The 22,802-nt window shown below is 43.5% G+C and overlaps 1 protein-coding gene across 1 annotated transcript in view; it reads left to right on the top strand.

Annotated features, from left to right (window-relative positions):
- LOC144934478 (extended synaptotagmin-1-like) overlaps nt 1-19,246 on the top strand; it is a 47,689-nt gene extending 28,443 nt beyond the window's left edge. Inside the window, exons 27-48 of the mRNA XM_078860282.1 lie at nt 1,551-1,592; nt 2,172-2,306; nt 2,493-2,569; nt 5,312-5,384; nt 6,328-6,417; nt 7,949-8,004; nt 8,284-8,404; nt 9,451-9,627; nt 10,308-10,390; nt 10,512-10,560; nt 10,765-10,854; nt 11,291-11,386; nt 12,241-12,486; nt 14,219-14,296; nt 15,174-15,260; nt 15,471-15,620; nt 15,947-16,296; nt 17,006-17,104; nt 17,217-17,348; nt 18,236-18,341; nt 18,457-18,506; nt 19,162-19,246. Coding sequence (XP_078716408.1) covers nt 1,551-1,592; nt 2,172-2,306; nt 2,493-2,569; nt 5,312-5,384; nt 6,328-6,417; nt 7,949-8,004; nt 8,284-8,404; nt 9,451-9,627; nt 10,308-10,390; nt 10,512-10,560; nt 10,765-10,854; nt 11,291-11,386; nt 12,241-12,486; nt 14,219-14,296; nt 15,174-15,260; nt 15,471-15,620; nt 15,947-16,296; nt 17,006-17,104; nt 17,217-17,348; nt 18,236-18,341; nt 18,457-18,506; nt 19,162-19,204 — 2,430 coding nt within the window. The 3' untranslated portion in view covers nt 19,205-19,246. The remainder of the gene's footprint in view (nt 1-1,550; nt 1,593-2,171; nt 2,307-2,492; nt 2,570-5,311; nt 5,385-6,327; nt 6,418-7,948; nt 8,005-8,283; nt 8,405-9,450; nt 9,628-10,307; nt 10,391-10,511; nt 10,561-10,764; nt 10,855-11,290; nt 11,387-12,240; nt 12,487-14,218; nt 14,297-15,173; nt 15,261-15,470; nt 15,621-15,946; nt 16,297-17,005; nt 17,105-17,216; nt 17,349-18,235; nt 18,342-18,456; nt 18,507-19,161) is intronic.
- Nucleotides 19,247-22,802: the final 3,556 nt, after the last annotated feature.

The following is a 22,802-nucleotide window of genomic DNA, read 5'->3' as shown; positions in this document are numbered from 1 at the left end:
GCCCAAGAAGACTGCGGCTTTTATGAGGTAGAGATTGTGCTGAGGGTGTGGATGACGAAGTGCGAAACTCTTCCCTGCAACTGGATGGACAAATCAACAGCTTCGATCATGTTTTGGCCCTACAATTCTCGTGTCCGGCCGCCACATTTGTCTTGGAGCATAGTGCTTTGCATGGCTGGTTTCATTTGTGTTGATGAAGTTCGTGTAGCTGTAGTGGCCATCATATGGGGGAGATTCTGCATGCCAACCAACTTCTGTTGTCATCTCCTGACAGCTGAAGCAGCAGCAGCATCAGTGGGAGTCCTCCAGTGAGTTGTGGTGCACTATTCATAAAGTATACCGTGCACTGCACGTGATGGTGTAGTGTAGTTAATCTACTGTTTTGAATTTCCTTTGTACAATGTTGTAACAGGAATGGCATCACAATGGGGTCGTGTTTGAGAGCAGTCCTGAATGTAGCGTGTTGTTTGATGCTGTGTAAGGCAAGCGCTGACAAGTCCCTTAAACATATCTTGTTGGGAAGGGGAGTGTCTCCTTACATTGAGCTCATAGTACAGTACAACATGTTTTGTGCACTGTAATTGAAAGGTGTAACTTGCGTAGTTGCATTCTATGAACATTTAAAATTTAGAAATCACTGCTCCGTTTCAGGTAAGAGTTTATGTTAATTTTGCTGTTAAACCTATTTTAAATATTACCACAAATTCCATTTCACTTGATGGAGCCCTGCTGGAAATGTCATGAGACTCAATGAGGTTTTCTTTTTCGGTACACAAGCATAATAATAAATAATGCATGAAATAATTTTACTTGGCATGTGCGATGCATTAAATGTGGCTGCCTCGTGGCCATCATTCACACCACTTGGTCAGTTTGCCTGGAATTTTATGGGGAAATTGCTCAAATAACACATTTGCTGTGATGTGGAAATGGAACACCATGTGATATGATGATTCACGTAAGTAGTGTGTTGGAGCTAAGATCCGAGGCATGTATTTAAACTACGCACAAGACTCATCTTCTTGGTTCTTTCGGTAAAGTCACGTAGAAGGGAAGTAATAAAATAATAAAAATAAAACATAATAAAATAATTCTCACGACGTTTCGGCCACAACACAAGCAGCCGTCCTCAGGTGAAAACCAGGTCTGTCGAGGAGACAGCGTCTAAATGAAACACCACCATGCTTGGAGCGTCAAGAAGATGAATCCCTGCAGTCACGAAAGCTTTAACTCGAAATTTACGCACAAGACATTTTAAATATTTTCCTCACGTAACTGTAGTCCGCTTGGCATCTCTTCCAAAATACATCATTAATCATTGGGGTAGAATGTTTTAATAGAGGACATCAGACAATCAATGCAGTTATCTCACACGTGAATATTTTAAACATCAGACCCAAGAATGTTTATTCCGTGATTATGTGTTTTTAGATACAGTTTACGTTCTCATAGTCACTGTATGTTCTGTAATGCGAGCCGGTGAGAGTTGTCTTACCAGAGTATGGTAATATTCATGCAATGCTGATGCTGTGTCAATGTTGTTTTTACAGGTGCAATTCCCAGATGTGGAGCGAGTGGAATGGCTGAACAAAGTACGATTACATGACAGACACACGCGCATGCATGTGCACACGGTGTCACCAGTTGGCACAAATGCATGTTTAGAGCATGTGATGCTGCATTAGGGAGCGGAGTGCTGAACCCAGCCGCTGTGACATTGCATTCCGCCGCACTGGCTGCACAGGAAGTGAATGTATGGGATCTTCTCTGATGACATCATTGTCAATAATCAGTATACGGTGTAATTTAATATAGCACTTTTCACAAAAATCCCATAATTAGTCTTGTAATATTTCGATTTAAAGCTTTGGTGACTGCAGGGATTCATCTTCTTGGTTCTTTCGGTAAAGTCACGTAGAAGGGAAATAATAAAATAATAAAAATAAAACATAATAAAATACAATTCTTGTAATAGTAACTTCTTAACGACATACCTTATAACATTAATATCAATTTACCTTTGGTGCTCATGAGTGTTGTGTTGTTTGCCTGTGGCAGGGGGGCCTGAGTGACCAAACGGAACAAAAATGAATGACACGAGGAAAGCCGAGTATCTTATCTGATTGTACAGCTGCTGTGTGCTGGAGTGGAGTGGTTGGTGTGCCTTGCAGGTGTTGGTGCAAGTGTGGCCTTTCTTTGGGCGCTACATGGAAGGAGTGTTCCGGCAGGCGATTGAGCCGGCTGTGCGTGGATCAACTGATTACCTTAAGACATTCACCTTTACCAAGCTCCACTTTGGAGAGGAGGTTGTTTTCCGCACCACACAACTGATCTTTGTCGATCCAAACCAACCTTGGCTTTGAACTTTGCTCATCAAGTGCCTCAAACGCCTCTGTCAATATGCAGTGGAGAATGGATCACAGTTGCATTATAAGGGTGGGTGAGATGAAGTTGGAAAACATTTAAAATTAATTGTGTGTCTGCTTTTTCAGCCATTTAAGGTGACTGGAATAAAGACATATTCACAGAATGTGGACAAGAGGCAGATTATCCTTGACCTGCAAATCAGGTTAGTCATCCCACGTGTGACTCGCTGAGGATTTTTCCTTGGCAAACGTTGCACGTCTATGTACGCAGAGTGCGTTGCCTGTCAAGGTGTACGTGCACAGGCCTTGCACCGGTGCGCATGTCTTGTAGCCAGGGATACAGGGATTTCAGGTGTACATGTGGCAGTGGATTGTGTTTTGTTTTGGTTGAGTGTGGGTTCGCCAGAGCATTGCTGGGCAAAAAAAACACTGGCAGAGATAACACGTAGGCTTTCGCGACCAATATCATCCATAATAGAGGTTTTTTGGGTTAGATCGAGTAAATATTTTAATGTGTCGTTAAAACCCACCACCACCCGACACAGCCAACTAGTAAGGATTGTCACGTAAACAGAACGTGCCAATTCGTCACGAGTACAGCACACCGGTGTGTTGGAGAGCCACTGGTGTGCTGTACTAGTGACGAATTGGCACGTTCTGTTTACGTGACAACCCTTACTAGTTGGCTGTGTCGGGTGGTGGGGGGTTTTAACGACACATATTTACGCGATCTAACCCAAAAACCTATTATGGACTGCCAGAGATGATGGTATATGGAAGTGAGAAAACGGCATTACGTTGTCCGTTGCTCCTGTTGAACACATGTTTGTGCTTCATTTGATAGGCGTGTACTTGATAAGCATCTCAATTCTGTAGTATGTTGATTGATACATTTTAACAAATGCATGAAGTGGTCCTTGTGCGAACTTGTTGTTGCAGTTGTCACAAGTCGGCATGACCCTACTTATGCACGTTTCAGCTTTGTTGCCATTTTTGTATTCGCCTCTTAACTGCAAAGGTATTGATAATAGTAATAACGAACTTTAGATGCGGTTGCATCATTCGAGGATTGGGAATATGCACAAGTAGGCGAAGGAAATTGTAATGCAGCAAAGCCACTCCGTGCGCACTTATAAGATGAGGGGCGTCTTGTCAAGTTAACGGTGCCAGCAGTGAACACGTGGAGTGTTCTCTCGGTGGTGGGCTAAAAATAAATGAAGTTGATGCATTTTTGTGGAGTGCAAGAAGCCTTGCAGACGATACATCCAGAGTAACTTTGATATTTCAAAATGCATAGACATGGAATACAGTATACATTTTGTCTCAGGCTTGTGTTTGACAAACTAAAATGGGATGGACACAGAAAAGGAGTTGAACTGGTTCTCGGATAATTGTGCCATTTAACCCTCCTCGGGCCACTCCCTACTCGAGGGACGCGGGAAGATCGTGTCTGTGTTGTGTGTGTGTGGCACTCGGTCTGTTCACTCCCACGCTGCTCCCTCGTCAGCCCCTTGCGCTCGATAGCTCCTCAAATGGGAATGTTATGAGAAGAAAAAAAAATACGTACAGTTAAGTGTTTCCCTTCTTCCAAATATGAACTGAGATCTTGATCTCAAGTCATAGTTTATGCTGAAGTCATTTATTCCAAACATGTGTTTATGACATAAGTATGCACTGTCTCCTATATTTGCATGCACGTGTGCTTGTGTTAGAAATTGAACCACTTTATGGCACTAATCGCGTTACATTTTTGAAATGGCAAGTTTAACACGGACACAATCTTAAATAGTTTGGTAAGGCTAAGCCACGGGGTTGCCGCCACGTGCCCACACATCAAACAAAACTCCGTGTGCGTCTGTCCATTCGTGTGGTGTAGTTTGTGCGCATGTATTTTCTGCACTCTTGTGGGTATTTAGTCATCTTCATACTTGTGTGTGTGAGTGTGCTCGTCGGCATCCACACACACACACTTAGCATAAGCATGGGAAATGCCTGGCACTAGAAATCTTTGAAAAACGCCTTATAAGGAAATGCAGTGTCGGACAGCATGCGGGAGGGTAGTGACAGAGCACAGTGAATGGCCCAGCACCATAGCTGCAGTGTCTACAGAGAGCACAGTGCAGACTCTTGCTGTGTAAATGCAGGATGAGCTCCTTGCTGTGTAAACTCTGCACAATGCAGTGGTCCAAATGCAGTTGTTATTTGAACTGCACAGTTTTCAAAGTCCCATGGCTAAACTTCAGTGTATAATACAGATAGCATGTTTGGTAAATAATTATTTGGATGTGACACGTATATCTGTAATGCATTTAAATGGTTCCATTCGGTGTAATTTTTACTCATGTAATTTTAGCTTTGTATATCACAACCAATGTAATTTTTTGAGAAAATCTACCATTGTATTCACATTGTTTAGGAATTAGATTTGTATTGTTATGTTTACAGTACTGCACTGGATTCCACTTAAATATAAATAAGAAACCCACTTTACTCATATTAAAATTGTTATGATTGTGATGTCACCAAAGCAGGCAATTTGTTATGTATGTATATTGCACAGCTGATAATAATGTTACTTGTTTTTTTATCCTTTTATCTAGCAACAAAACTGACACCTTTTTTAGAAGAAGTCATGTTTGCATTGACCACAATACCTGCGGTCGGAATGCAAACAAAAAAAAACACAACTCTGATCATGTATGCACTGTCCTTGAAATTGATTGGTCCACACCCGAGACAGCTTTTCTTAGAGCCTAGTCTCACATGGTGTTGGACCAGATGACGCTGATGTTTATATAATACATCAGACCCATATTGGTATTCTAAATGGATGCACTGAATAATATGTAATCCTGAAAACAGATATGTTGCATCAGCTAATGAGCGGAGTATGTAGTTTACAAAAGAAGAGCTTAACCATGGTGTTGGGGGAAATTGTATTTCAGTTATGTCGGTGACTGTGATATCAATGTGGAAATCCCAAAGTACTTCTGCAAAGCTGGAGCCAAGAAAGTACAGGTAAGCAGCAGAGATGCATGTTTTTATTGCAGCTGTGTTAAATCAACAAATATTGTTTTAACCCTGTCTTAGTATTTCTGTCGTGAATACAACTTATGAATATTGTCTTTGTTATTTGTTGTATTTTAGCGTGACTTAATAATGACAGCAGTCGAACAATGCCAGTCTTGTTTAAGGGTCACATGGCCACAGCAGACTGTACTCGGAGTGTAGTGGAGCTGCTTTGCACTGCAGTGGCAAGAGTGCTGCTCATGGCATACCAATGAATTGGATTGTGCAACAGTAATATAACATTACAAGTTCTCGCACTGATTTTCAAAACAGAAGATTATTCCACGTGCCTTATAATGTTTTGCTAATCCTCCTTTAGTGTAAATGTGGAAACAGTCGTTTACCATTATATTAGAAAAATTTATTCCAATAAATATGAGCATCCGTAAAGGAAGATTTGCACAAATAAAAACATCTTCCTACCTAAACAACAATTGGGTGTTACTCATTTATGTTGGTGTCTCTGCTCCTTGTGGTGGAGAAAGTCCACAGTTGCTTTGCCATGAAGCAGCAGCTGCCCCCTTTTTAAATCCTTTATATTAAGTTCACTTGCGCGCTTACGACCGTGCAAATCTTTCGGTCGTTTTTTAACCCACTTCCCGTGATCCAATCGAGCTGACATTTTGCACACAGACTCGTTGTGCGTGACAATTAATGTTCGTGAAAATTTTTGTTCCAACATTTTCCACTTTTTAGGATTTTCTTTTTTCATATTTCATTTAAAATACCAATGTGATAAAAATGAAACTCTTACTCAAGAAAAACAGAAATGAATAATAAAATAAAACCGATGCCACGCATATAAAGGATTTATAGTGAAAAACTTTGTTTTTACGGGTTAATTTTTTTGTGCTGAACTTATTTCCGTACGCGCTTGCTTGTGTGTGTGCAGCTCCACGGCTCCCTGCGCGTCATCCTGGAGCCGCTCATCAGCCAGGTGCCGTTCTTCGGAGCGCTCACGTTCTTCTTCATCCGCCGGCCGGTGAGTTCCCCCACACTGGAAGGTGCCTCGAGTTTAGGCAGGGTTCGCTCTTCTGTACCTGGAAACAAGAGGAAGCAATGAGAGTGTTCAGGCGGTTTCCCTCACTACCTTCGAGAATGCAGACAGGCAGAAGAGGGTGTGTCAGAGTGCACACACAATAGAACGCCCCTCTCTCATTGGGAGTCTTACGTGTGAAACCCTGAACTTTGCGTGGGCCTGGCTATCCTTAATTCTTTCAGTTTTCATGTTTCCCTGGTGATGTATTGGTGAATTGGTGAATTTGGTAATGGGAAAAACAGTCACGAATGGGCAGTTCCACGACTATGCGGCATTGTAATCATCCTCCCAAGTGTGTGGGTAAATTATATAATAACAATAATGCCAATTTGTGATCCAGTAATAAAAAAATGTTATTTTAAATTGTATTTAGAACAACGGATAGGTAATGGTATATATATGAGTAATGAAGGTTTTTACTATACACGTTCTCAGTGTGGCTGCAGGGAGATGGATGTTGAGGTGGCATGCTTGTGTGCATGGGCAGTGCGGTGGGGCTCATTACTGCTCCGTTTTCAGGAATGTGTGCAGGAAACGGCCACACCCTTTCTCTGGAATGTGCACGGCTCTTGTTCATACTGACATTGAAATACAATTATGAGTCGCAAAATGACTTGTTGGCAGACTAGGCTCAGTAGCTCAAACTTAAAGATTTAAACTAATGCCTTTGCTCTGTACTTAGCAATTCATAAAAAAAATATTTCTATAACCGTCCCAAATTTCAGAAGGTAATTTTATTGAATGGAATTAGTGTAATATGTTTGTTGGGACGTAATATCAAAGATAATGATGGGGCTGGGGTGTAATGACTGGGGGGTAGTCTGCACCTGTGCCCACAACAGGCAATAGGAGTACAAGTCCAGTAGTTGATGGGTGGATGGGATAAATGGGAATTAATCGAGGGTGGTGGAACTTGTGGGGGCTCTGCAAGGACAGACCAGGGCGTGACCAAAGGCTGTTGCTGCTGTGGCCATATGTTTTGGTGGCTAAAATGTTGCATGTATAGTCTACAATGTTCAAAAATACAATTTTTTGCGAGATTTTTCACGTCAAATTCTTAAGGAGGATGTTGAAATATTAATCATTGCAAAATACTATTCCAATTCAGATATACATATTTTGTTTCAAATGTTATATTGTATAATGTAGATTTTTTTTCAGAATTCATTATTTTACATGACAATTCTTCTGTATTGATGTTTTGCTTTCTTGCAACTTGCTGTCTTTAAACACTATAAAAAATGTTTTTATCAGTCATTATGTGACATGAGCTTTCTGTTGTACGTATGGTGTTATCGGAATGCACGGCGATGAAAAGTATGAGTTGACCTGTGCTGATAAGTTACGAGCTTGCTGTGGGTATAATGCACTTTGTCGTTGTGGTTGTCTTAATGTGATTTTTGTAACTGAATCAATAATTTGATATTGAATGAAAATTTTTCTTATTAATGCTAATCTTCTTCTTATGTGGCAGCAATTGAAGATCAACTGGACAGGACTGACCAATCTGCTAGACATCCCAGGGCTCAAGTAAGTCCGTTTACCATTGATGGTGTCAATACAACTCGTGCCAGACCTCGAGCAGGCCAACCCAGCACAGGCCTGATACAGTGTCCTGGGTAGATGGGAAATGTAAACAGTGACCATACCAGATGTGGCCTCGTTACATAAACACGCAGCTCGTTTTCACTCCTGTGCGGAACGAGTAATTTAACGCCTCGTCCGCAGTCTTTGTGATCCCAGAAATGTGACTCATTTTGAACTCTGTGTCACGTAAGCTCGTGTTTGACTGTTTGTTAATTTTTCCAGCAACATGTCGGATTCCATGATTACCGACCAGATCGCCAATCTCATGGTGCTGCCCAACCGCTTCACAGTGCCCATCGTGAGCGACTTGGAGCTTGCGGAACTCCGCTTTCCTATCCCCAAGGTAAGCAGTTTCTGACCCTTATATCCAGCCCTCCCTGCCACTTGATTTATCTCATTTGACACCAGCAGCAGTGCTATGTCTTTTTGTGGGCCCGGCAAGCCACGCCGAGAGATTCCAATAACAGGATAAAATACAAAATCCACAAACATCCATTCCAGTGCGGCGGCACCACAGGAAAGAAGCACAACGAAGGGGAGTAGGCCCCCCCCCCCCCTTGGGTGCCACAGCCAAGAGTGGACCTCGCGCAATGGGGGATATAGACGATTTAAATTGGGAGGGGAGACAGTGGGGGGCAATAGGAATGTCTTAATATCAACTGCGACCCCAAGTCGCCTCGGCCTCTTCTCCGCCTAAGAGCTATACATAGCACCACTTTTGTGGAAAATCAGCATTGATTTTCCTGTGGTCAGATTGGAACCCACCAAAGAAATGTGGACTCCACACTGCTACTCCCAGGACCACCAATGGAGAGAACAGCACTTTCAAATGATCGTTTGTTCAAAGGCACACTTTGACTTTTTCACCCAATCTTTAAATGAACCTCACCTCGTACTCCATACTGCTCCAAATATTCAGCCCAACTGCCAACCACCCTTCCAGTAACACTCTTTGTCATTGTGTTGTGTACTTTGTTGATTTGCCTGGCACCATTGCTAGTTCCGTAAACCATTCCCATGTTGACGGTGAAAGCTGTCAGCAGGATTCTGCTGAGCTACTCAGTCATATGAGCAGGAAATTACCAATGCTTGTGGTTTGTTGCCTTGTGAACATTTAAGACAACGTGGCATGACGCTTTTGCGTAAACTATTTTGTGCTTGATGTCTCCCGTCATGTGGTAGTTTTTCGGTTTATTTAAACTGGTTCAATTTGTAAATACAGTGACTGCATTAATGTATACAGGATGCAGTTTTAAGTGTACACAGAAATTGTACAATTCAACTAATCATTCACAAAACTTTAAACCACACTGTATATAAAGGACCATGGTGGTGCATGCAAGTTGTAATCGCATGCCTGAGTCTCTGTACGGTTATTCACATCTGCAGGGTGTGCTGAGGATACACCTGAAGGGGGCACGTGACCTTCAGCGGAAGGACAACCTTTTGAAAGGGATGATTAAGGGCAAGTCTGATCCTTACACGGTGCTTCACGTGGGCCCGCAAAGATTCCAGAGCAAGACTATTCCAGAGAACCTGCACCCTGTCTGGAACGAGGTCTATGAGGTATGGAAAAACAGCAAGTTTGTCCCCATGTGTCCGTGTTAGCAAGCACCTATTAAAGGTCACCATGGCACAAAAGTAGCTGGTGTGGAAAGCACCATGTGAGGCCACCTTTTTATACCCAGTGCTGATGTACATGCACTGTACAGTAGTATTTCATCATGGGGATATCAGTTGCTTCGATTGTTCCGTGTTTGACCTGAAGTTAAATACGTGCTCGCTAACATAATTTTTCCCAGTGGCTTACAAGCCTGAAATGTAATCTTTGTTGTTGACCTTTTATCATATTGTTGCTTGCATAATTATGAAAGTACAACTACTGCCTCATAGATTGTGTTTTTATTCATGTGGTTACATGTATCTGTGGCTTTGCATGCTATATGTGTGTGGCTGGCAGTGTACACAGTATGTCAGCGGTTACCGCGCTGCACTATGAACTCGACGACCCGAGTTCGATTCTCACTCACGGCCAACACCAGTGATGATTATCTGCGACTCAGTCTTCAATGAGTACCTGGTCCGATATGTAAATATCACCACTAGGGAGACAATGGCGGAAGGGTGTGGTGCTAGCCACCCACGCCTTCATGTGCGTTCTGGCCTTTATAGGTCCTCTCTAACAGCACTTGCCCCAACAGTCTGTTAAATCCTATATGGGGGATCTCTGTTTTGTGCACCTGCAGGCCATTGTGCATGAGGTTCCGGGCCAGGAGCTGGAGGCCACCCTGTTTGATGAGGACCCTGACAAGGATGACTTTCTGGGCAGGTAAGAGCATCCCTCCTCCTGACAATGGTCCTTGCCCTTCCCTCCGTTGCACCACACATATTCTCTGCCATGAACTCAACTTATAAAACACTGCCTGTCCCTCCTTACTGTTGTATTTCAGTCTGACTATTGACTTGAATGAGGTGGCAAAGGAGCGTGTTGTGGATGAGGTGAGTCAACATTGCACACATCCTATGGCATAGGTGAAATTTATTTCTGGAGATGCTCACAGTTTGTGAGGGATATTTACGCAGTTTTTGTTGGTGTATTGGCTTGTGGAGTAATGTAGGGTTGATTAGCTTGGCGTATGGGCTGAGGTGCTGCTGTTGGTCTGGCTGTGTATGCGAAGGATTTGTGGTGGTGTTTTTGTGCAGTGGTTTGTGCTGGACGAGGTGGACACGGGGCAGTTGCACCTCAAGCTGGAGTGGCTCTCACTGCTCACCGATGCCAGCAGCCTGAACGAGGTACTCCTAAATACTAGCACTCACACAGGCAAAAGACAGATTCCCCACGTAGCCTTAACAGACTGTTGGGACAAGTGCTCTTAGGGAGTACCTATGAAGGCAGGCACAGCAGACGAAGAGGTGGGTGGCCAGTACCACTCCTAGCCGACTTCGTCTCCGTAGTTGCAATGTTTACATTGATATTGGCAGTGAGCGGGAATCGAACTCGGGTCTCCAGGAATGTAGCACGGTGTGCTAACCACTACACCACTGCTCCACACACGCACAAAAACGTGAGCACACATACGTAAAACAAGCAATGACAAAATGCGGTCAGAATTGGGCTTGAACACATTTAGCGATATCAAATGGGTGCCACATGTTTTTTTGGTAGTGCTACAGCTTTCGCTCCGCTGTTGGCGTTGCCGTGTCTAAACTAGTGCGTGTGGTCTCGCAGATTCTGGGCAGCATTCGTGCCGGCCCAGGTCAGGCCAACGATGGGCTCTCTTCGGCCCTGCTCGTCGTGTACCTCGACTGTGCACGGAACCTGCCGGTAAGTCCTGCTCCGCACACACAGCTCACTCTCTCACACCTGTCGTGGAACGTTTTCTCGAGTGTCACAAATTCCCATGCTTTATTCATTATATTTTTAACATATTTCAATCAGAGCCCCGTTACAGAGCACAAACCACGACGCAGGGAGGGGGTACACAAACTCCACGGACAAATTCCCATTTTAACTTTAAATTGAAATGTAGCAGAATGTGTTTTTTACCTGTTTACTCACAAGCTTTATTCTCACCCGCTAATTTTTTTCTTCAACAAATAAGTTATTGTACTTGGAAATACGATTGTGATTTGTGAGCCTGCTATGAATGGTTTATTTCTGTGCTAAGCTTTCAGCTTGCATTAATCACACCATTTGTGCTCAATGAGTTGATGCTGCGTGTACATTGGACAACATGATTGTATTATGTGGTTCTCAGTGCTAAATACCAGCAGCAGAATTATGTCGGAGCGTGACGACAGATTTCTACTTGCAAGTGTTTTAGGCACAAGTTGGCCACTGATCCCCCACGCACTTCAGCAGGAAACATCGCAGGTGGAAATTCCAGACGTGTTTGTGATATCTACACATTGTTTTTGTCTCATGTAGCTTTTGCAGGATTGTTCCAGGTCTCTGACAAGCGTGTGTGTACGGAGGGTGTTACACCGTGCTACTCCCTGGTTGCTGTGCATTGTTTCGCACTGTGATGTTGTAACTGTATTTACTTCCGTGGTGTGAAGCAGCTTGTGTTGATGCCTCCTACCTTTGACACGGAGTTCACTTGGACACGGCATGTGTTCAGGTGCACTGTGTAATGCTGACCGCATCCAATTAACACCATTGTTTTTCTTCAATGACAGCGAAATTTGTTTGAGTTTGAATTCAATGTCAGTAAGAAGCCTTCCGCACATATGTCTGTCAAGGTAACCGCTAACGATCATCAACTAAAACATCTCACAATCCACCTCTTGGGTGTCATAATTCCATTCCATTTTTGCTTCATTAACGGTGTGCTTTTAAATCGCTTTGCAGTTCCTGGGCAGCTGGTTTCACAACTCCATTGCTTTTGGCGATGTGAATTGCTCTCTCACCCGAGGCTGGCTACCTTCCACTAACGCTCGAGTGTGTGTGCCGATGTCTTCCAGAAGTAACTGCACCTCGCATCCTCCTGGCCACCTTAATTTTCACTGGGCAATGCGGAGTTTGTTTTAATTTTGTTTGTGCGTAGTGACTTGTGTGCTGAATGAGTAGGTGGGTTTCCACTGCTGCAACCACTCGCGCTGCATCAACGCAACAGTGTGCTGCTTTCTGGACACGTTTTTACATTCTCTTTGCATTGCTTTACTTGCTGACATTTGCTGGTGTATTTTAATAGCGGAGTAACAATTGTATTTACTGGAGTCTACTTTGGTCTTGTTCTGCATGTGCTGTACTGCCTACTCCCTGCTAATCAATGCCAGGGCCTTCCAGAGATGTACACACACTCATACGCATATATACATATATGGTAATGTGTATTAAACGAACAAGCTGATCAACTTAAATCAGCTCCCCATGACTCCGCATATGAACAAAATAATCAACCTCATTGCATATTCGCAACTTGATCATTGTCTGGTTTTGTAATGTGCATTACATAATGCAACATGTTGGAAAATTAGGTCGGTGTTTGGCCTTCATGTTGTTTTATGCTGTGTCAGTTTTATAATTTTTTATTTTTACATTTAATATTCCTTTAAAAATATATATATCTTGGCACAATGAAATTGAAGATGTGTTTTACAAATATCTTACGATAAAGAAAAGGGTTGTGCTTTGTCAGCCTTGACACCAGTATATGAAAATATGAATTGTAATTGGTGCAAGTTTGTGACATGTTTTAGTTGACTGGTGACGTGATTAAAAGGTTGAAGTGATTACCTGCTCAAACAAGCAATGTGACAACGCTTATCTCCAATGGTGGCCCTACAAATTGTGGAAATGTCACGTTCCTTTTATTTGATATATAATGAACAATGTATATCACTTAAAAAAACGAGTGTTGGATCATGCATAAGGCACAGCTCTTGTTAAAATCCCCTGCTGCATGATGCTATCCTCACACCATGGGGGTTATTTTGCCATACTTCACTATGCTGGTCAGTGCGGGTTGGTGAAGGGGTAGAGCATAAACATGAAAGTTTAGGAGTACAGAACAACAACAGACCTTGCGGCACTCTCTCTCTCTGCTGCCTGCCATGTATCCCCACATTTTTATGACAGCCTGTTTATACATGGTGGTCACCAATCCAAGTGCTTTCCATGCTCAAACGTGCTTAGCATCCAAGGTCTAATGAGATGGGGTACATTCTGAGTGATTTGGTCATGAATGGTACTGAATCTTCATTGACTAATTAGTCATGTGATTTATTAGACTAAATACATGCTTTAGTTACCATAACTTTAATCATATAACTTGAGATTGCTGTTTAATGTTGAAAAAAACACGTATTAGGTTTGCATTGATTAATTCATAGTTTTCTCTTTGTTCGTGGTATACATTTTTATGTTTGTGTTAGTGTGCGAGAGTCTGTTATAGGGGGCGGTCGTGTCATTGTTAGCGCACTGCACTACGAACCCGACGACTCGGGTTCAATTTCCAATCACGGCCTCCACCAGTGACAATTATCTGAACCGGTCCTGGGCCTTCTCGAGGTCGACTCGGCCTCAAATGACTACTTGGTGTCGTGTGTAAACATCGCCCCTCGGGATGTTTACACATGCTTGTTCGCACACATGTGACTTGCAATGCTTCATGAGTCGTGTACGTGCGTCGTGCGATGCGTGTCTCGTCTCCAGTCTGGCAAGAAGGGCACCAGCCTTGAGCCCAGCCCATTCGTGCAGCTCTCCGTCTCTCACACCACATTTGAAAGCAAGGTAGAGCTCTTCCACCGCCCGTGTCTTCTTACGACTGTCTGAGCATACAGGAGGTGCCTGTGAAACACTGGGCGCCTATTCGAAAGTATGGGGAGTGCGAGTGCAGTTTTTTGCACACTGCGCTGTAAACCTGGCGACCCGAGTTCGACTCCCTTTCACAACCAATAACAGTGGAGAATGTATGAACTGGTCCTGGGCCTCCCCTAGGTCGACATAGCCTGAAATGAGTATCTGGTGCAGTCTGTAAACACCAGCACCGGGGAGACAAACATGACTGGGCATGGTGTTGGTCCACTCACCCCCTCGTGTGCTGTGCCGGCCTTCATAGGTGCGCACTAACAGTACCTTCCCGAACGGTCTGTTAAGGCTTTACAGGGGATCTGTATTTTGTGTTCAATAGCATGCACCTGGCTTTTGAATCATTACATTTCAAAAATGCCGTATTAAGTGTTATTTTGAGGATTATTCCGTACATGTAAAGTAAAAAAATCTAAATTTGCATAATGTTAATAGGGTAATGTAATGGCAAAGTCTAATCATGTTGCTGGCAAACTGCAGTCAAAGTCAATACGGTAAAAGCTTTTATATTGATGGCAAAACAACTGCTGTTGGCTTCTTAAGGAAGTTTGCAGTAAAACATAACAAGAGAGCGACATTTATTGGCAACCTGTTCAGAATGACGTTATTGGCTCTACACATTCACCTTATCCACTTGTGAAAACCGTTTCGTGAAACTGTATTCCTTTTAAACAGTGGACTCATTAATCTACGAGCGTGACCACTGATCTGATGCTAAAAAAATGTCGTGTCGGAATCCCATTTGTTACATTTTGTGTGGTAATCGGTGTTTGTTACTTTGCCGACATCTTTGTGACAGATTTGTTACAACACGAATGACCCAGTCTGGGAGCAGCCATTCACCTTCTGCATCCACAACCCCACTGACCAAGATCTCGACATCGAGGTGAGCTTCATATCTTCTGCCCATCAAACATTACAAATGCTACAAAATGTCACATTTTCAAGCATGTTCACCATTTATTTCTAAAAATAGTTTTTTTTACATTTCAAAATTGCATGAAACGAAACCTTTTGACATCGGTTTTCTTTTAATTCAACATTTACACAAACACTGGTTTCCAATCGACTTTCTTACCCCCCTCGTGGCCATCAGGTGAAAGACGACGATCGGCAGTGCTCCCTCGGCTCTTTCAACCTGCCTCTGAAGCGCTTGCTCGCAGCCGATGGCATGACTCTGGACCAGGCCTTCCAGCTGAGCAACTCTGGGCCAAACAGCGTCATCAAGATGAAACTGGCTCTCAGGGTCGGCGTATTTTCTATATATACATTTGTGGTTCACGAAAATTTAGTTAAACAAACTCTTCTTTAAAAATATCACATTTATAGAGACGTTTAGCAGCCATCTATGTTGTACATTTACGCTTAAAAAAATGTAATTTAGCAAAACTATTTTATTTCAAATGAAACGTGTTTCAAATAATTTATAAAATTTTCACTAGTGGTTGAAGAAATACCTCCCGAGTTTGTGACAGCAAGTGGCTACAGACATTAATTGACAATTGCATGACATTTTTTTGCCACTGTGGATAAATAACTGGTGCCACCAATGTCTGTAAATGTCTTTTTCAGATTTTGAAGGTGATGCCTAAGGAAGAAAACTTCATTCAGGATGGGCAGAACCTGGTTCGGAAGAAAGTAGGAAAGCCTCGTGGCAAGAAAAAGGATTCAACAGGGGGTGGCAATAAGGCCAATGGCATGGGTCGCACTGTGGCCGGAGGGGCAGGGGGCTCCCACTCGTCTCTAATTACCGACAAAGGAGGCGAGGGGCCCCATGCGCAGGAAGGGCCTTCACCTGGATTACACGCGGCCACGAAACTCGCGGCTGGGCCAGGGAAGGAGCCAACGCCGAGCATTGCGTCAGATATATCCGTGCCGGCTTCCACGCAGGAGCTCCGTCGCCGCGTCCGGCAGCTGCAGGAGTAAGTGTGGTGTGCTTGTGCACACGTAGTTTCTGCCACGTGTAGATTTTTACTCAAATGTTTATTTGTTTCAAGGAAAGTACCAGTTAGCCAGTTGCTCAGCTAGTTTGTAAGGGAGATCTGTGGTGCATCAGAACAAGAACAACAACATGAATGTGATAGAGAGGACAGGCAACAATGGGACAGAAAGCGTCAGCTGTGCAAGCAAAAAGTCCTTAAAGAACAAAATAACTAAATAAAGTACTAACAGGCACATTGCATCAAAAACAGGTATTCTGCACCAAAAACAAGGATGAGGTAATGAATGGTCAGAGTGGAGATGAGCGCGAAGTGAACACCATCGAGTGACTATAACCATCACGGGAATGCGACGAGTAACGGCAAACGAGTTGGATTCAGGTGCAGCCCAAACTGTGCATTCTGAGCTCGGAGTGATTTTAAAAGGGGGAGGGAGGGGAGGGAGCCGAGCCCAAGCTGAGAGGGAAGGGCATTCTCGACAAATGTCAAAGTGGAGGGACCAGTGATATAACGGAACAAGACCTTTTATTGTGAGTTCAGAGGCTAGGCAGTAGATGTCACAATAGTCAAACCACAATGTCACTCGTATTAATTTTGTAAGTAACTGTTGGATGTAAATACTGTCCATATATTTGAACTCATTTTGCTAAAAGCTGTCTTCGTTGCGTGTACCACACGTCTGTATCAACAGTGAGACTGGTGTTGGAGAGTCTCCTCTCGGGCAGATTCAGCTCACCATCCGACACAGCGCACAGCGCAATCAGCTTGTTGTGGTTGTGCACGCATGCAAGTAAGTGACACTAACCGATGCACACCCTAAATACATTTGCATTTGTTCCGACACTTGCTAGTTTATCTTGGAACCATTACCTTGTTCTCATCAATGTTTTCATCTTCTCCAGAAACCTTCTGACAGCAACGCATGAAGGGGCAAACGTGTACGTGCGCATATATATGCACCCAAACCGCAGGCGGCTGGGGAAAAGGAAGACTTCGACTGTTAAGAAGTCTATCAACCCTGTCTTCGATGAGACGTGAGTGACAGCACACCAGGGAAAGAATTACTCAATTGTTTAAGTATTTTTCATCGTGCACTTTGTTGACTAAAGTGATAACTCTTCTTGGTTCTTTCGGTAAAGTCACTTCCCTTTTACGTAACTTTACCGAAAGAACCAAGAAGATGAATCCCTGCAGTCACGAAAGCTTTAAATCGAAATTTAAAGTGATAACTTTATTCCTATCTTATCAACCCCCCGACGACTTGTTAGTCAGGGTTGATATTGTTTTAATGGCTGATCATTGTTTTAATGCGGCTGGCTCACGTGAAATTGATTTCTCTAAGACGAAGGTACTTTTCAAGCCCACTGGCTATCAACAAAGATTCGTTCATGAAGCCATCCATATATACAGACACAATTTCAACCGAGAGGATGGGTACAAACTCCGCAATCGTTGGAAGGACGTCATCAGCCAGTTTAAGTCATAACTATGTGTGATGTTTCCATCTTGTCACCTTCTGATGTTAGTTTTATTTTACTAAAGACGGGACAAGCAATTCCAGTTCCTGCGGTGTCCCCTGCATTGGGCGTACCACAAGTTGTTAATTTATCCACGGCTCATGCATCTACCCTTCTCTTGATTCTCCGATTTTACATTAACATCACCATCTCCACTTGTGCTGGCCCCAGGGAAATTGTGCCCCGCCCACTTCGTTCTGATACCAGGACGCTTGGGCTACGCCCATTTTAAACCTTTAAAACAGCTTTCCTTTAGTGGCTTCCCCCCCCCCCCTTTTTTCCACCTGATGACGGTCGCTTGTGTTGCGATCGAAACGTCGTAGTTTTTGTTTATTTATTATTTTAACATGTCTACGTTACTTTACCGAAAGACCCAAATAATACTTGTTATCTACCCATTGTAGATTGGAGTTTACGATGACACTTGCCGAAGCGAAGGAAAAACACATTCTAGATCTGGCAGTCAAGCATGACGGGGGATTCCTGGCCAAGGAGGAACTGTTGGGAAAGGCAAGCATCATGAACGACATTGACGCCATGTTCTAATGTGCTACACCTTGCGTCACTATATTGCTCATGCGACAGAAGCAATGGTTTCATTGGAAATGCTTTCTTTTATCTCCAGCTTCAGGTTGACGTGCAGTCCCTTGACCTGACAAAAGGCACCACCAACTGGTGAGTGGAACACAGGGCGCCCTTGCATGCACCCCAAGTGTAGCTCCTCTTTCACGTCACGGCTATTACATACCTATGGCCACCACTTCGTCTGCTGCAGGATAATACAAGGCCAAACATTTCTGAATTAGGCCTCGAGTCTTCACAAGGGAAGGGTCGTGCTGAGAGGCCCAATTCCACATTTCCCACACTCATATAATTTACTTCTGCAACCGATTAGTAGCCCATGAATGTACACTATCACTATTGAACCTGTCTTTCTGTTGAATTTCACAATTAAACTATTGTGGTTGTTCGAGTTGAACTGAGATAGAAGGGACCCACCATTGAACTCAAGTTATCTACAATTTAGAATGGAGAGGGTCTGTATAATGTTCTGCCTATTCTAGAATCTGCTTTGAGCTTGGTTTGTTTAAATAATTTGGTGCCATGTAAGACAAATCACAATTAAAACTTGATGATACTGTAACATGCAGTACTTCCAAACTAATCGATTATTCCTTAATGGTGAGACATTTATATTTCCTGCGACGGTGACTTTCACTGCCATAGCCTCAAATCATGTACAGCCCATTCGAGTGGCTGACCCGTTGTTATGTGGAGCTGTGAGGACACAGCTCACGGTGGAGGCGCGTGTGTGGTGTCACCGCTGCAGGTACGACTTGACGGTGGACGGAGACATCCTCAAGAACAAGTGAAGAAGGAAGCGAGATCACTGCCTCTCGGGGCCCTTTCACTTGGCTATGCCTTATTACCACGCACTGCTGTCACATATTTACGGCTGTTTTTATAGGTTACTCAAACTTTTTTTTATCTCAAAGTTTTAAATCAAAAAGGCGTTATCTAGGTTTTACATGTCTGCGTGGTAGCAAATGTTACTGGTTGCTGCCCTGCGCTGGTCATGAAAATTACAAAGCCTCTGCTGCCTCGCTTTGCTTTTAAAGCCACTGATGCCAAAGCCCAGCTTACTGCTTCTCCTACAGCGGCTACATCTACAACTACAGAAACATCTGCTCATAGCTAATTTATATGCATATTGTGGCTCTGGACACACTCTATTGAGCAGGTTAACAACTTAACATATCTCGGACTCACAAATATATTTCAAGACCCAAATTGACCACATGGCTGACAAAATTAAACAATTGTATTCCTATACAGAAACGAACGCTGTATTCCACCTGGACTACATCTGAATATAGTTAAAGCCACCATCCTACCCATATTTTATTGTGACACCATCGACCACCTAGCTTCTGAATCGACCTTAAATGTCTCATTCCATTATACCACTCCACTCTCCATTTTGCTATTGATACCCCCATATAGGGCTCATCATTGCAACCTTTACGTGTCCCCCTGGGTATCTTGAGACCATCACCAGGCTGTCTTCAACCTAAAGTTTATCTTTAACAAATCTTCCAATTACCTAAAGGACCATTTTGTCTCTCTAATTCCTCCCTGTAGCATCAGAAGTGCCTCCTTATTCCGACTAAATATTTCATTGGCTAAAACTTTGGTAAAAAATATGTCCGTGTTCCTCCACGTTTTGGAATCCACTTGGCCACTCGGCTCCATCTTGGTTCCCTCCCTTCACTCCCCCTCTTTACTTTCCTACTAAACCAAAGCAGAGCCTACTTGCACTGGTACCGAACCCTTCTGGCGCCTTACTCCCACGTTTGCACTGCCTTTCGATTCGCATGTGTATGTTACTTTTAGACTCAAATAGATCTTATCTAAATATTCCTATTACACTTGCACTGTTTGTGCCCCGTGTGCGTGTTTCGTTTATGACTTAAATATTTCGTTTGTTGTGCAATATTTCTTAAGGACCCTGTATTTGCTCTCTGAAATGTCGACATGTTTTGTAACCGTGCTCACACAACGCGGATCTCCCTTGTAAAATGACTGGGAAACTGCCAGTGTTAAGGAGAATGGTTTGTGCACGTTATTTTGTTCATGTGCTACCAGTGTAATTACACGACGAAATGTTACATTTTGCATCATCACAAACAGCAGTAAAGAGTAAGGCCACCACTTGGAGTTAAGCCACATCAGTTCCAAATTTCCTGGCTCATTATTTTTTTCAGTTATTACATTTTTAGGGCGTTTTTTTTGTTATCGAATTGGTACTTTTACTGCGCATTTCTTTAAATTGCGTTTCCCAAGTTTGTGACAGGACCAGCGCACGTGCACCAAAGTTACTATAGAGCAGCGCTGTTACCCACTTCCCTTGGGCAGCCATAATCTCAGAAGCGCCTGTGCTGGAGCATGTGTGCACATCTGCTGAGGGCCCACTGCTACATTTTTGAGTGCTCTGTAATTTTTATGTTACATTAAACGCATACGTAAACTATTCAACTTGTTAATGTGCGTGTATTTTCTTGTGTTCACAGCTACTGTCATTGCTTATTACCATCCATTGAAGAATCGTGGTTTTCGTTTATTTATAATCGGAGTATAACTGCATTTGTATCAGTTTTCTGCAAAATGCAAGAATATAGTTAATATTAGTTTCAATATATATAACATGGGTCTGAAGTAACAACTTAAAGGAATGTATTTACAAAAACTTCTGAGAATCAAATGAATCTGACACGCTGGCTCAAAAGTTTGAAAATGCGAGTTACTCATCCGCTTGCACTAAAGAGATATCCTCTAAAATGTGCTGTAAATGTTTTACATTAAACATACTCGAGAACACAGCTTCATATTCCCGAGTACCATTTGGTATTTACATCCAGCATCATCGGGCGATTTGCCAGAATAGTCGGGCGAAACGTAATCAAATCGTACATGTGGATTTTACTCTCCAACACCGGTGGGCTGAAGTAACTAATTGGCGAGTTTTGTTTACGTGACAAACCTTACTGGCTGTGTCGGGTGGTGGAGGGTTACGACGCATTTATACTTACGCGATCTAACACAAACACCTTTAACATTATATTCTTGGTTCTTTCGGTAAAGTCACGTAGAAGGGAAACAATCAAATAAAAATACAAAATAAAATTCTCACATTTCGCCTGCAACACAAGTAATCATCATCAGGTGTGAAAAAACAGCAATACTTTTTTTCTGTGAAGCAAGAAAATTTTCTGATGATGATGATTGCTTGTGTTGCAGTCGAAATGTGATCATTTTATTGTTTTGTATTTTTATTATTTCCCTTCTACGTGACTTTACCGAAAGAACCAAGACTATGAATCCCCGCAGTCACGAAAGCTTTAAATCAAACCTTTAACATTGGTCGCGAAAGCCTCACTACTACGTGTTAGACTCCAGCTTGTTCAGAGAATGCAGCTGCAAAGACCTCTTAAAGCGCACACACCGTTTCGTGAACACACCACACACTCGTTCTCTTGTCTTTGCACTGGCTACCAGTGAAGTATCCGAGTGGACTGTAAGATCATGCTGCTTACTGCTCACCTGCAAAGCGCTTGAGGGGCTAGCCCCACGACATTTGCAGGAACTGATCCGTTCTTACACTCAGAGGGCTCGGAGATGTTCAGATCGACTTCTGAGGACTGCACCCCTGAGGTCAAGGCTCATTTCCTTGAGTGATCGGGCTTTTTTTTGGTTACCAGTGCACATTCCAGACGATGGAACGCTTTGCCTATGCTCAGAAGACAGATTCGTCAGAGCTAATTAATTCGGTCGTGAAAAATCACGTCTTTAAATTGACCTTTAGCTCCTAGTTCTGCCCGTTTCCCCCGGTTCTGTTTCCTGCTTTCCATACACGGCGCCCTACAAATGTAATTTGTTATTGTGGTGTTCTTCACGGAGGCACACGCTTGAACTTGGATGCAACACGTTTATTACACGGCCCAAACAGGGCCACTACCTAAACGTACACCAGTCAACTAGACCCCAACGGGATAACTACAACACATTCCTGCGGAGGGATCTGGTAGGAACGTCGGGTTGCTCGGTCAATGGCCAGGGTCAACGGCGGCGTGGTGTATTCCGCAAATATGGCCGACTGTGAGGGCGGGCACAAGCCGGCGTGAGTAGGCTAAACGTTGAGTTTTATAAGGGCACCACGGGGTGACCAGCCCCACCCCCCACCCAGCCCCTCCCCACCCAGCCCCACCCCACCCAGCCCCTCGCCACCCAGCCCCTCCCCACCCAGCCCCACCCCTCCCAGCCCCTCCCCACCCTCCCCTCTCCACCCTCCCCTCTCCACCCAGCCCCACCCCTCCCATTTTTGGATTCACGTCGGACGGACGGACACAATAAACCCCTGTGGGCTGGTGGAACCAGGTGGTTCCTACCAGTATGACTGGTCTACACAAGAGA

Source organism: Lampetra fluviatilis, chromosome 1, assembly GCF_964198595.1.
Source record: "Lampetra fluviatilis chromosome 1, kcLamFluv1.1, whole genome shotgun sequence".
Taxonomy (NCBI): Eukaryota; Metazoa; Chordata; class Hyperoartia; order Petromyzontiformes; family Petromyzontidae; genus Lampetra; species Lampetra fluviatilis.
Note: the sequence above shows the minus strand (reverse complement) of the source record. Positions and strands in the feature narration are given on the sequence as shown.